General features: G+C 34.7%; 1 protein-coding gene across 1 annotated transcript in view; it reads right to left on the reverse strand.

Moving 5' to 3' along the window:
* EPS8 (epidermal growth factor receptor pathway substrate 8) overlaps positions 1 to 11678 on the reverse strand; it is a 65234-nt gene extending 53556 nt beyond the window's left edge. Inside the window, exons 1-2 of the mRNA XM_023517910.1 lie at positions 11603 to 11678; positions 9989 to 10065 (exon numbers count right to left, since the gene is read on the reverse strand). Of these exons, the coding sequence (XP_023373678.1) occupies positions 9989 to 10065; positions 11603 to 11661 (136 nt within the window). The 5' untranslated portion in view covers positions 11662 to 11678. The remainder of the gene's footprint in view (positions 1 to 9988; positions 10066 to 11602) is intronic.
* Positions 11679 to 12451: the final 773 nt, after the last annotated feature.

The raw sequence follows: 12451 nt of genomic DNA on the forward strand, positions 1-12451 counted from the left end.
TCATGTGGCTATTTCTAAAATTAGTCTATCTCACTTACAAATACAGTAGCTAACAAGTCACCATTGTGTGTGTATCTGAAAATACTCATTATTCACAGTAAATCTAATAAACCACCACAGGAAAGCCTAAATGATATGCAAGAACAATCTGACCCACTGTAAATTTTTTAAATTCCAAAGGTTAACAAGATGACAAATGTTCTAAGAGAAAGAGTTACTTCACCTGAAGGTTTTATTAATCAGGAACCTACTACTCGGCAAAAAGATGAAAACTGGCTTGTAAATTTCAGTTGTTAATGCATTGAGATCAAAATATAATTGAACATGTTGTCATAGATGCTATACTATATGAGTTATATTATAGTACTAAAACAATAGTCACTACAAAAAACATCTTTCAAAACATCCAAATTATGGAAAGTGTTAGAGGAGATTCAAGAGATGATCCGATCAGAGCAAAAGCCACCAAACATCACAATTTTCACACGTTTACAGAACACACAAAAGGGCGACTTAGAACTGTAGCTTCCGCAGGGAGAAATGAGAAAGTTAGTTAGAAAGTTCTGCACCAAACTACTTAAAAAGAAAAAAAAAAACTTTTATTTTCTTCTCTGAAATGCTGCAAAACCAAAAAAGTTAATCAAAATATAAAATAAGTGTTGGCAATATTTTGTATTTGTTATTTTCTTTTTTATTTTCAACATGAGAGACTTTCTGAATTTGCATGTTATTCTTGCAAAGGACGGTGCTAATCTTCTCTGTACGGCTCCCATTTTAGTACATGTACTGCTAACGTGAGCTGGCTCTGTTAGCTACTTTGTAATCAAACAACTTCATTATTTGTAAATTTACAGTGGTCTTATTTATTCTAAACAGAACACTATGATGAGGAAGAACTTTGAGGGGGCCCCAGTAGATTTTGGGTTCTAGCTTTGGCTCTGTCAGTACTTAGAAAACTAAATTTGGACTACATACTTAATGCCTTGGGCTACAGCAGCTTTTCTGTAAAATAATAGGGTTAAATCTAAATGTACTAAATTCACTAAAAATCTGGCATACATATACTATATGTAATTTAACTTTCCTAACAACCCATTTTTTTCTTTTTTTCTGAGATACTTACTGTCTGACTCTCTTACCCTGGATAATGTGCCATGGTGTCACAGTTCACAGCAACTTCAAACTCCTGAGTTCAAAAGACCCTCTCACATCAGCCTCCTGAGTAGCTGGGACTATAGATGCCTCCCACCCGGCTAGTTTTTCTTTTCTTTCTTTCTTTTTTTTTTATTTTAGTAGAGTCGGGGGTCTCACTCTTGCTCAGGTTGGTCTTGAACTCCTGAAGTCAAACCACCCACCTGCCTTGGCTTCCCAGTGTGCTAGGATTAGAGGGGGTGAGCTACTGCACCTGGCTACAACCCATTTTTTTCCTAACGATAAACATGTTTCATTCAGTTAATATAGAAACTTTAGATATTTCCACAAAACAGAAGTTGAAAAGTTCTGCTGAACATAAAAGCAAAGCAAGTATGAAAATACAACGTGAATACATGCAGACTCAGAATGTTAATGGAATTTTTTAAAACTTCAATAAATTTTGTTTCAAAACACATGTGAAAGTCAATTTCCATTTATATTTACTTTAAAAATTTAGAGGAAAATCTCCATATTCAATGTCATTCTGATATTCCAATATATTTTATTTTTGCTTTTGCAGCATTAAAAGTTCTTAACAAAAGCAGGCACACTACAAAACGCAGTCTTGGCTACCTTTCTTTTTTTGTTTGGATGATGACCTGAAGAAGTATGATCCATCTGTTCCTATCAAAATAATGTGATCAAAAAGAAAGATCTGGTTTCACCTCAAATTTTCTATTCCAACAGAGAAAAGCATAAATCTTCCTTTGCTTGACTATGTTCTACATATTTCAAAAAGTGAATCACCATGATTTCTCTGATTAGTTGAAGATTAATAAATGTCAGAAATTAAAACATGGAAAATTGTTCTTCAGAGAACCATTATGGGTCTTGCAATGTAGTATGTAATTTAGGGATACATCTGACAAAAGCACTTCTAGAAATAATCACCATTTCAGAATCGCTTGTTCATCGTATTCTAACACAACTGTCCATTGTGGACTTAGGACATGAGGATAGCTCTCCTTCCTTTGATCTGACCTGAGAATAGTAGAAGAAATGGCAATAGTTGCCATGGTATCCAGTTGTAATATGGTACCTCAAGGATGTTCAAATGCTTCACTGAATCTTTCAGCTAAGTGACTGGCAAACACAATTGAAGGTTTAAAATACTGTGTAAACAGAATACTTAGATATTCTCATTACAAAGTAGTAAGAATGTATCCCCCTAGACTTTCCAACCCAGGGCTTCTCAATTCCACAGCAACACAGTTTACAGAAACAGAAAAAAAACTATTCAATAGCATTTTAAAACACTATCATATTAACTGGTCACTTCGATTGCCTAGAAGATACAGTGTTATTGATAACATTCCAAATTCTGAGCCCATTTTAGAAATCCCTACGTAGTTTTCTCACCCATTTTATTTAATAAACAATATGTATGTTATAAGAAATTACCTGTTTAAAATCCTAACGAATATAAATGTCATAAATAGATTTACAAATAAACTAGTATGTGCAGTGATTTGTAAGTCAAAAAAGGTTCACATTAACACTTTAATAGGCAATGTTGAAAGAAATTTCCTAAATTCAATTATAATACATTTCTTTTTTATGAGAATCATAGGTACTCACAAGACCAGATATAAACAGTAATTATGCTCCTAAGCTGAGAATTTCACAAAAGTCTTAAAACGGTGGGAAAAGCATAAGTCTCTCAACCCTACGCAAGGCGAAGCCTCTCACGAAGTTCACCCTTCTCTAACAATGCTTTTCGTCTTTGGCTGCACATTGGAATGATCTTTATAAGACATAGGGCAGCCCCAGTACCCAGGAGACTCTCCTGTTCACTGGGCTAGGGTGCCGCAAGTGCTCCCTGGGCGAGTCCAATGTGCAGCTAAGGTTGAAAAATCACTACTCCAAAATCTGTAAATGTCAGGTCATCGACCGCTGCTATCTCTTAAAACAGAAAAACTTCCTTTCCAAGTCAAGAGTGGTTGGATGATGTGTTAAATAAATAAATAATAAATGAACGAATAAACCTGGACGTAGAGCTTTGGGTTTCTAGTGTTATAAACCGCTCAGTATAAGAGCAAGTCACTGTCTAACCCTCCCCCCTTTCTTTTTCTCAGAATCAATCAAAGCTAGGAAGAAAACTTACTTGCTTAGAGGACCACTGGTTGAATTTCACGACTTTTCCTATTAGCTTTTATCCCATGGTCTGGATTATACAAATCCAAACAGAGAGAATTAGGTAAATTCGGTAACCAATAATGAAAATTCTTTACATATCATTTGAGCACTATTGATATCCTATCACAAAAATCAATATTTGATTTCCAGATCAGAAATAATAAATTTAGTTTTCATTTAACTCTTTAGCTCCAATAGTATAACGATAACAAGTCTGCAGGGCTCAGTATTTATGTATGACTCCCCCCCCACCTGCATTGCATTTACACATAACAACATGTGAGACAGCTAATATTCAGAGATAAAGCTAATACTTAGAAAACTTTTATTTTCTATTTCTCTGAAAACAAAATGTTTTTAGAAAGTAGGGATTTGGCCATTAGAAAGAAAAAAGTAACATAAAAGCAGTTACTGATACTTCTCTAAATAAATCAATGGCTGCAGCTCAGATTACTTTATACTTATAAATAAAACTTCCAACCACAGTAAAGGAGAATTCCTCTCCCACTAGTGTGTAATATGTAATTTCCATAAAAGAAAGGTGCTGCATGGGAATCAGGAAGGGTGCTAAGTGATAATTATAAGCTCTCATCAGGCAACTACTACTGTAACAGGGTTTTTTTAAATGTAATTTATTTAATTATTTATGTATCTATTTAAGACAGAATCTCACTTTGTCACCCTTGGTAGAGTGCTATAGTGTCATAGCTCACAGCAACCTCAAACTCTTGGGCTCAAACGATCCTCTTGTCTCAGCCTCCTACAAAGCTGGACTACAGGCACCCATCACAATGCCTGGCTATATTTTTTTTAGGGGATGACGTCTCACTCTGGCTGAGGCTGGTCTCAAACCTGCAAGCATAGGCAATCCACCCTCCTTGGGCTCCCAGAGTGCTAGGATTACAGGCGTGAGCACTTGGCCTACTATATTAGTTTGACAGATCAGTATCTAAACCAAAATTTTGTTTTAAAAAACAAACTGAATCCCAAAATCACAGATGCTGGCATGGTTGTGGAGAAAAAGGAACACTTCTACATTGCTGGTGGGATTGCAAACTAATATGTTCCTTTTGGAAAGACATCTAGAGAACACTCAGAAAACTAAAAATAGACCTGCCATTTGACCCTATAATTCCTCTATTAGGTATATATCCAGAAGACCAAAAATCACACTACAATAAAGATATTTGTATCAGAATGTTCATTGCAGCCCAATTCATAATTGCTAGGTCATAGAAGAAGCCCAAGAGCCCACTGATCCATGAATGGATCCATAAATTGTGGTATATGTACACTGTGGAATACTATGCAGCCATTAAGAAAGATGGAGACTTTACCTCCTTTATATTTCCATGGATGGAGCTGGAAAATGTTCTTCTTAGCAAAGTATCTCAAGAATGGAAGAAAAAGTATCTAATGTACTCAGGCCTACTATGAAACTAATTTATAGCTTTCATAGGAAAGCTATAACCCAATTTTAGCCTAGGAATATGGGGAGATGGGAGAGAAAGGGGAGGGAAGGGTAGAGAGTGGGTGGAGGGAGGGTGATTGGTGGGATCACGCCTATGGTTCATCCTATAAGGGTACATGTGAATCTCTCTAAATGTAGAATATGAATGTCTTAACTAAGAAAAAGACATGAAGGCTATGTTAACCAGTTGGATGAAAATATTTCAAATTGTAAACAGAAACAGTACACTGTACCCCATGATAGTATTAATGTACACTGCTATGATTTAATAAAAAAATTAAAAAAAAACTTAACCAAGGTATTGTTACTGTTTGTTAAAAAACAAACAAGGTCATTTTTTAAGGGTACATCATTTAAACTAATTTTATTCCTGCTCAACAAATCATTAAAATGGCTTATCCTAGGAAATTAAAAGAAGCTTTAAACTTTTCAGTGAAGTTGGGAAAACTGCCAAAGTGACTTTTGCTGCTTTTGCACATTCTCAAGCCAAATATAGGTTCTTATATTCAATTCTTATCATTATCTCTCAGAGAAGAAAAAGAAAAGCAGAAAAAAACACAAATATATTTTCCTATTTGTCGTTAATATCAGAAAACTTAAGGTTGAAATGAGATTTGAGAGAGTGACTATCGTATTTACTTAATAATGTGAATCTCAACATTACTACAAGTATTGGGAATAACAACAAAGTACCATGAGTCGGTAATTCTGTGAAATGTGAGTCTTTTTGGAGATGAGATGACTCAAAGCAGCTGGTTATTTATGGCAAATAGTCATATTCCAAATTCAGTGATAGCTGATTTAAGGTGACCTTGATCTTTTCTAGGAAGTTCAGCTACTCAGAACATAGCAGAAAACTCATACTTAAGTAAGTCCTCTGAGTGGTGGTAGAGATGTCACCCTGTCTATACATTAAAATTTGCACATTTTAAAGTATAAGCTAATAGAAAGACTGTTAATTCCCCACCTGTAACCTATTACTATTTCTATCCAGTTTTCCAGCCCAAATATATGAAAAGAAATGCTAGACACAGGCATGTTAACGACATGGAGAAGTGACAGGCCTGGGATACAGACACATGGAAAAAGCATCCCCAAATAATCAAAAGGGAAAATATTCTGAATGATACGGTGTAAAGGTAAGGGAGGCAGCTTCCAAGAATATCACAGCACATAAGATAGTGTGCACACACATGACCCTTTGAGTCATCAACAAGAGGTGACAGATGCCACACCCAAGGGAAGGGACTATTTATTTTACAAGTATTGCCCATAAAAATGATTTTAAGATTTCGTGCTAAAAGACTTTGACAAACTAGCTGAAAAAGAAAAAGAGAAAATTTCCAATTCTCTGATAGCAGTCACTGATCACCCTAGTCTCATGAAATAAGTGGAGGAGAAAGAAACTAATATTTGTTTTCCTAGTTAGTGTTACTTGGTCAGGGATGACAGTGATCGCTTGCTGGCTTAGAAAGGTCTTGTATAATGAGGAATGACAAAACAAAGTCCTTAAAACCGTAGCATATTTTAAGTGCTTTCATTGAATGAATTAACATACATCCCCCCCAAAGCAGATTTACTATTGTATAAAAGTATAGTTCACAATAAAATTTACAGGATTTATTAAAATATATTTCTAGAGTACTATAGAGAGTGATGTCTGGAACATAAATTTAAAAATATATGATGAAGGTTACCTCTTGATCATGACAGAGTATCACTTTGTTTAGATGTACCGTATAACATCATTTAGAGGTAATAAAAATTAAATTTGAGGACCTTGATGAATCTGATACCCAGGACAAAAAGCAACTCTTCAGTACCCATTCCTGGTCCCATGACGGGGCCCTTACTTATATTTCCTCATATAAACTTACCATAGAATTATTACCATAATAATATGTTATCTTTAAGTTATATAACTTTTAAAAATCATCTAACCTTAAAAAGGGTCCTTGGCTTGAGTGAAAATTTACTGCTTAAAAAAAGAAAATTTTCAATTTTGGATCTCAAATTTTTTTTGAAGTTGCTCCTAACATAATATAGACATTAAAATATGCAGGCGCATCCTATTTTCTACCCTGATTCCTTTATTAGCTCTCTGAAAGTAGACTTTTTCATCTATGGCTACTTATGAGAAGATTAATACTCTTTCTCCTTAATAAAAGTCTTAGGGCTATTAGTTGATGCCTCATTTACTACATTACTTAAATCTCTGATTCATTCACTGCTATCCACACCCATCAAACACATCAGTATTGCTATTAGAGTGAATCAAGATAGATGTGACCTACTACTACCTTGACTAAAACTCATCACAGGCTGCTCTACCTGTAAACAATGTCTAAATTCCTCATACGATTCTTCCAAATGTGGTCTATGTTCACTTTTCCAATCTCATTTCCCAGTGCCACCTTGCACTTTCCACCAACTGCTTGAAGGTTATTAATTATTATATTCATTCTATAAGTATTTACTAAACATCCACTGCGCTAGTAAGCACAGGGAATCCTGAAGTGATCCAGACAAATACTGGCCACCTTCAGAGTTGACAGCCTAGCTTAAAAGTTTTCATATGGTGACATACAGTGTCCTCCCGCCCCCCAAATGCCTGCAGAACACAGCTGACCTTTCAGAGCCTAAGGCCCAAGTCCTCTGTGATATCCTTTATGACCACACTCCTACTTAGAAGAACTAACCACCCCCACTGCATCTGATCCACACTGCCATCCAAGTACATTTAGCCCTTTATCACTTGTTTACAAGAAAATATTTTATTATTAAAATAAAAACCTTTGCATGACAGCACTTAGATAAAAAGCTGTATTTACACTTGATTCAAGGTCTGATTATGCACCAAACACTGAGCAGGCACCAGCAACGGGGTACACATACAAGTAAAAACTGGACACACAATATTTAGATTATACTTCTGCCAAACACCTTGATTAATGTAAAAGACAAAGGGGAGTAGTGACACAAGAAATCTGCCCAGAAACTAAATTGGCACAGATGTCAAGTTAACAAACTATTGAAAGTTAATCATCTCTAAGAAGTTACATTGTTATAGAGGTGCTTACAACCTGAACATGAACCCTGTGCCTAGCTTATAATTTCTTCAAGAAAGTGCAAAGAACTATATACTAGTTATTGATTTCACGTTTTCATGAAAAATGGTCTCAAAGTTTATTAGAAATACCTTACATATGAACTGAAATAAAGTTGACCAACTACAATTATACTGAAGTTTTAAACCAAGAATTCAAATCAGACTACTTTTCAAGTTTCACTATCCTAATTTCTCTGGAAGTCTTTTCTATAATACTTCTACCTGTAGTAACATTGCCTGCAAACCTTGGATCATGACTGATGCACCCCTTAACTTATGGAGGAAGATCAGCAGCAACTAAGTCTCAACTTGTATTATGAGCACCACAGGTGTAATATTCTCATGAGAGGCATCTAAAGCAATATACTCCACTTTGCGACACTTACCTCATTTTTCCACATGGTTTTAAGACTTTTGTGCTTTGATTCTGTAAAATGTGTCAACTAGTATGATGACTAAATCACATCCATTGTTTTTGTGGAAACAATTTAGAGGACTGTTCTCTGAAATTCAGTAGATCTAGTTAACTACTACTGTGGATCTAAGTGCTTGGGTTTTATGGGTAGATTGCAGAGCTATTTATTATAACAATGTATTTACTAGTCTATCTCACCAAATGGTGCACAGGCAATGACCCTGCATTATTCACCTTTAAAATGAATAAAAGATCAGGAAAATGGAAACTATGAAGATTGGGGCCTTACATACGGATACATTTAATAAATATCTGCCTAGAAATGAAAAGACTGAAGAAATTACCTAATTCTTATCAGAAAAAAAAATCCCTTTTATCTTCAAGTCACCCGCTAGACCATATCCATTAAAGTAAAAGATCATATTATTGGTGCTACACTGAGCATATATTAATCAGTATTTATTGACTACATTCTCTAGCTCTACAATTCACAACCACATGGCCGTATAAGAATGTTTTAATATAGCACTCAAAAAATTGAAACATTGGTCAATACCTTGTCAATACCAATCAGATTGACAAGAACATAAAAAAGGGGGGGCCATGTATGGCATTAAAACCATTTTATGAACATATGATTTGAGTGATACTGCCAATCCATTAAGAACACAGGCAAAAAAAGAATCCCCAAAACTTAAAATTATTCATTCTTACCACAGCCATGAAGTTGTAGATCTAGATAATGTAAAAATAAAAGAATTCTGCAATTTAGAGAATGCTCTTGGTTCCTAGCAATGACAATATCAAAAATAATAATATAAAATACATAGTGTTTTCTGCTTGCCAAGCACTGTTCTAAGTATTTTACGTGTACTAACTCATTGTATTCCATAGCAACCCTAGGAAATATCCTCATTATACAGATAAGCAAAATGAGGCACAGACAGGTAATTTGCTAATTCAACTAATAGATAACAGAAATTTGATGTGAAACTAAAAAGTCTGGTTCTAGAGTCTTGGCTATTAACAGTACTACTGGGATTCTCTATTGTCTGCAATACTAAAGGCTATGTAGACTATGAATAGACAAATGCCTTTCATACCATATGTGGTATATTTCAGGGATTCTCAACAACTTTTTTATAACTTCTATTTTATATTTTAAGTTTAAAAAATATTATGTCTATCTGAGACAATCTAGAGAAGGCATTGGAGAAATATCTGAGAGAAAGCTTATTTTACAGTACAGAAAGAAATTATATAAGAACTACCACCAATCACTATGTAATACTACTCAAAAGGTTGAAGAGCTAGAAAGAAAAATTTTGTCACCTGTCAGCCCACAATTAACTGGATTCGTCATGAAAATCAACAAATGTTATAATAGTAAATGGGAAAACCCGCCTAAGTAAGCACGAGTGCCACACATAGGACTTTCAAAAGCCCTGCAATACATTTCATCTGTAGTTTTAAATTAGATAACAGCAAGCACAGCTTTGGTAGCTTTTATAAAAATCCTTCTTCAAAATAATCCTTATCTAGCAATCACCACTTCATGCCAAAGAATATAAACAGAGTGTGTGTTTCAACTATGACTTTGAAACTATAATTTGTAAAAAGTGGACAGATACAGAATCATACCCTATCCAACAAACAATCATACCATAAAGGGCCTTTGCGCTTGGTTTTGAACTGTGCTCTCTGTCCATCTGAGAAAAGGTGGGTGATGATCCGTAGCCACTGCAATAAAAAGAAGTGGTCATTGTGTTGGGTTAAAGTCCAAAGTAAGTAATAGAAACTCAAACTAGAAAATAAAAATTCCATTGTACCATAATCACCATGTGTTTTTTAAAACTATAATTGAGTTTACATTAACTGAGTTTGTCAAATTAAAATGAGCCACATCCCGCCCTGGGTAAATGGTGAAAAAATAAAATATAAACCATACTACCCTAATGAGGCCCCCAGGTTGCTGCAAATTCTAGCCTCCCCTCAAAAAGCAACTCTTAGTAGCCAAGAGTATTCACCAATGTTCAAACTATCTTAGGAAATTTAAGTTTGCCAGACTGAATTAAGTTCTGAGTGGTTATTCAGTTATAAAAAGTTCCCAAAGACTTATTAAGCTTAAGATATAATGTCATGATGTTGACAAATACTTAATTGTTCATAATTGACCTAAATAACACTTTATCATTACATCTGACCTAGTGTATTATCCAGCCTTTTGTTATTATAAATAACGTGTTGTGCAAAGTAAACACTGATTTATTTGAATTATATTCATTTATCCAGTAAACATTTATTAAGTCCTGAAACCTAGAAGAATAGGGAGGATGGGAGGAGGAGACAGCATACTGTTAATGACAAGTAAGTAAAATGGTAGAATGAATGTGACATCTGGGTAAAACCAATGGACATGACATGTGAAACCACAGAAAGATTAAGTGACCACCAAGTAGACACTTAAGCAGAGTCTAAAAGAATGGAAGAAAGACCAAAACATAGGCCAAGAATTACATGAGAAAAAGGCAAGTGGAACTGACTCGAGATAGCACAGTGTTTAGGGAAAACGCAGTGAATGTGACGTGCTCACAGCAGAGGAGGGGCTGGAGAAGCAAAGGCAGAGTGAGGGCTTTGACGTGATGCTTCAGGCTTAAATTTTACTCTCTAGAATAGATATAGGAAATATTATCTGTTCTGAAAAATGAAGAATGACATGTACACTGCAACAGCCAATATCAAATAACAGCATTTACCACAATATACGGGGTGTCCATAAAGTGCATACAATGTACAAGACAAGGGCCACTTAAATCAGGGTTGTGACTTCAAATTATACCCAGAGACACTGGGATTATTTTGTTTGTTTGCCCGATCTTTGCTTGTTTTACACTACAATAAATATCTTGATTGTCTTAACTAAATGACAACTGTGAATATTTTATGAACAACGATAGAATGTTGGGGAGAAACTCAAAGCTCTGAAATATATTTTTGACTCTAAAAAGCAAATAAACTACCAGAATGAAACATCTTCCAACTATGAGGCCATTATCACCGGGCTGATATTGACTTTACCATCTCATTCTTAACAGATACAGTGAACTTCTAATGATAATGTGTGTTAGAAATACAAAGTTATTATTATTAATGAGGAATGAACTATATAAAGAAATGAAGCTATTTCATTAAAGATATTAAACAATCAAAACAACCAAATCGAAGCCACCTTATCAAAGTCCCCCAAAACAAATTAAATATAAACCTTTTGACTTACTTCATTTGAGATGGGTATACTCCAAAACCACTGGGGTGATTAGAAATATGACCATTCATGGTGGCTTTCACACCTATGTTCTAAAAAAGGAAAGGTACAAAGATTAAAGGCAATAAAAGGACCAATGCAAGCAGTTTCAAAAGTTATTCATTAAACAAATACGTGTTACTGCCAGGAATGATGCTATAAATACGAAGATAAACATCTGTACCCTCAAAGAACTCTGGCTCCAGAGACACACATAGATGAACACATAAAAAAAAAAAAAAGAAATCAAATGCAAATACGTTTAGGTAAATGAAAGAAAAATCTAAAACACAGTTATGAATCCTCCAAGTTTACAGAATAATTCTATATTCTGCCAAAATACAATCAACTGTCAATTTTATGAGATGTTATTTTGTTTATTGTTTCATTATGAAAGTCAAATAGAGTCATTAAATGAAAAAAGTGAGAGATACAGAAAAGTAGGAGGGAGAAAGTATTAGCCAGAGCCGTCTCATGTAAAGAGAACCATTAAAGTCCTCTTTGCCTTCCAGTCTTGTTGCCTATATGTCATTTTCCTTCCCCCCCCCCTTGTATTCCTTCCTTCCTGCAAAGCACATGTGACAATGCTAGATACGTTTTTTTTCCTCAAACTGTGTTCATTTACAGATTCTTTTTACTTCTCACAAGAAAATAACTCTAAAAATAAATACCAGACTTTTAACTTCAGAAATCATTTTAAAATCTATTTCACACATTGAACAAATTTCCTTTAAATAAGATGAGTAAGTAAAACTTCCTTACTGCTAAATGGAATGATCTCTTCTTTCTTCTAAATAAAACTTACATCTATTCACTCTTGAA

Source organism: Otolemur garnettii, unplaced genomic scaffold, assembly GCF_000181295.1.
Source record: "Otolemur garnettii isolate 467f Iridium unplaced genomic scaffold, OtoGar3 scaffold00124, whole genome shotgun sequence".
In the NCBI taxonomy this organism is placed as follows: domain Eukaryota; kingdom Metazoa; phylum Chordata; class Mammalia; order Primates; family Galagidae; genus Otolemur; species Otolemur garnettii.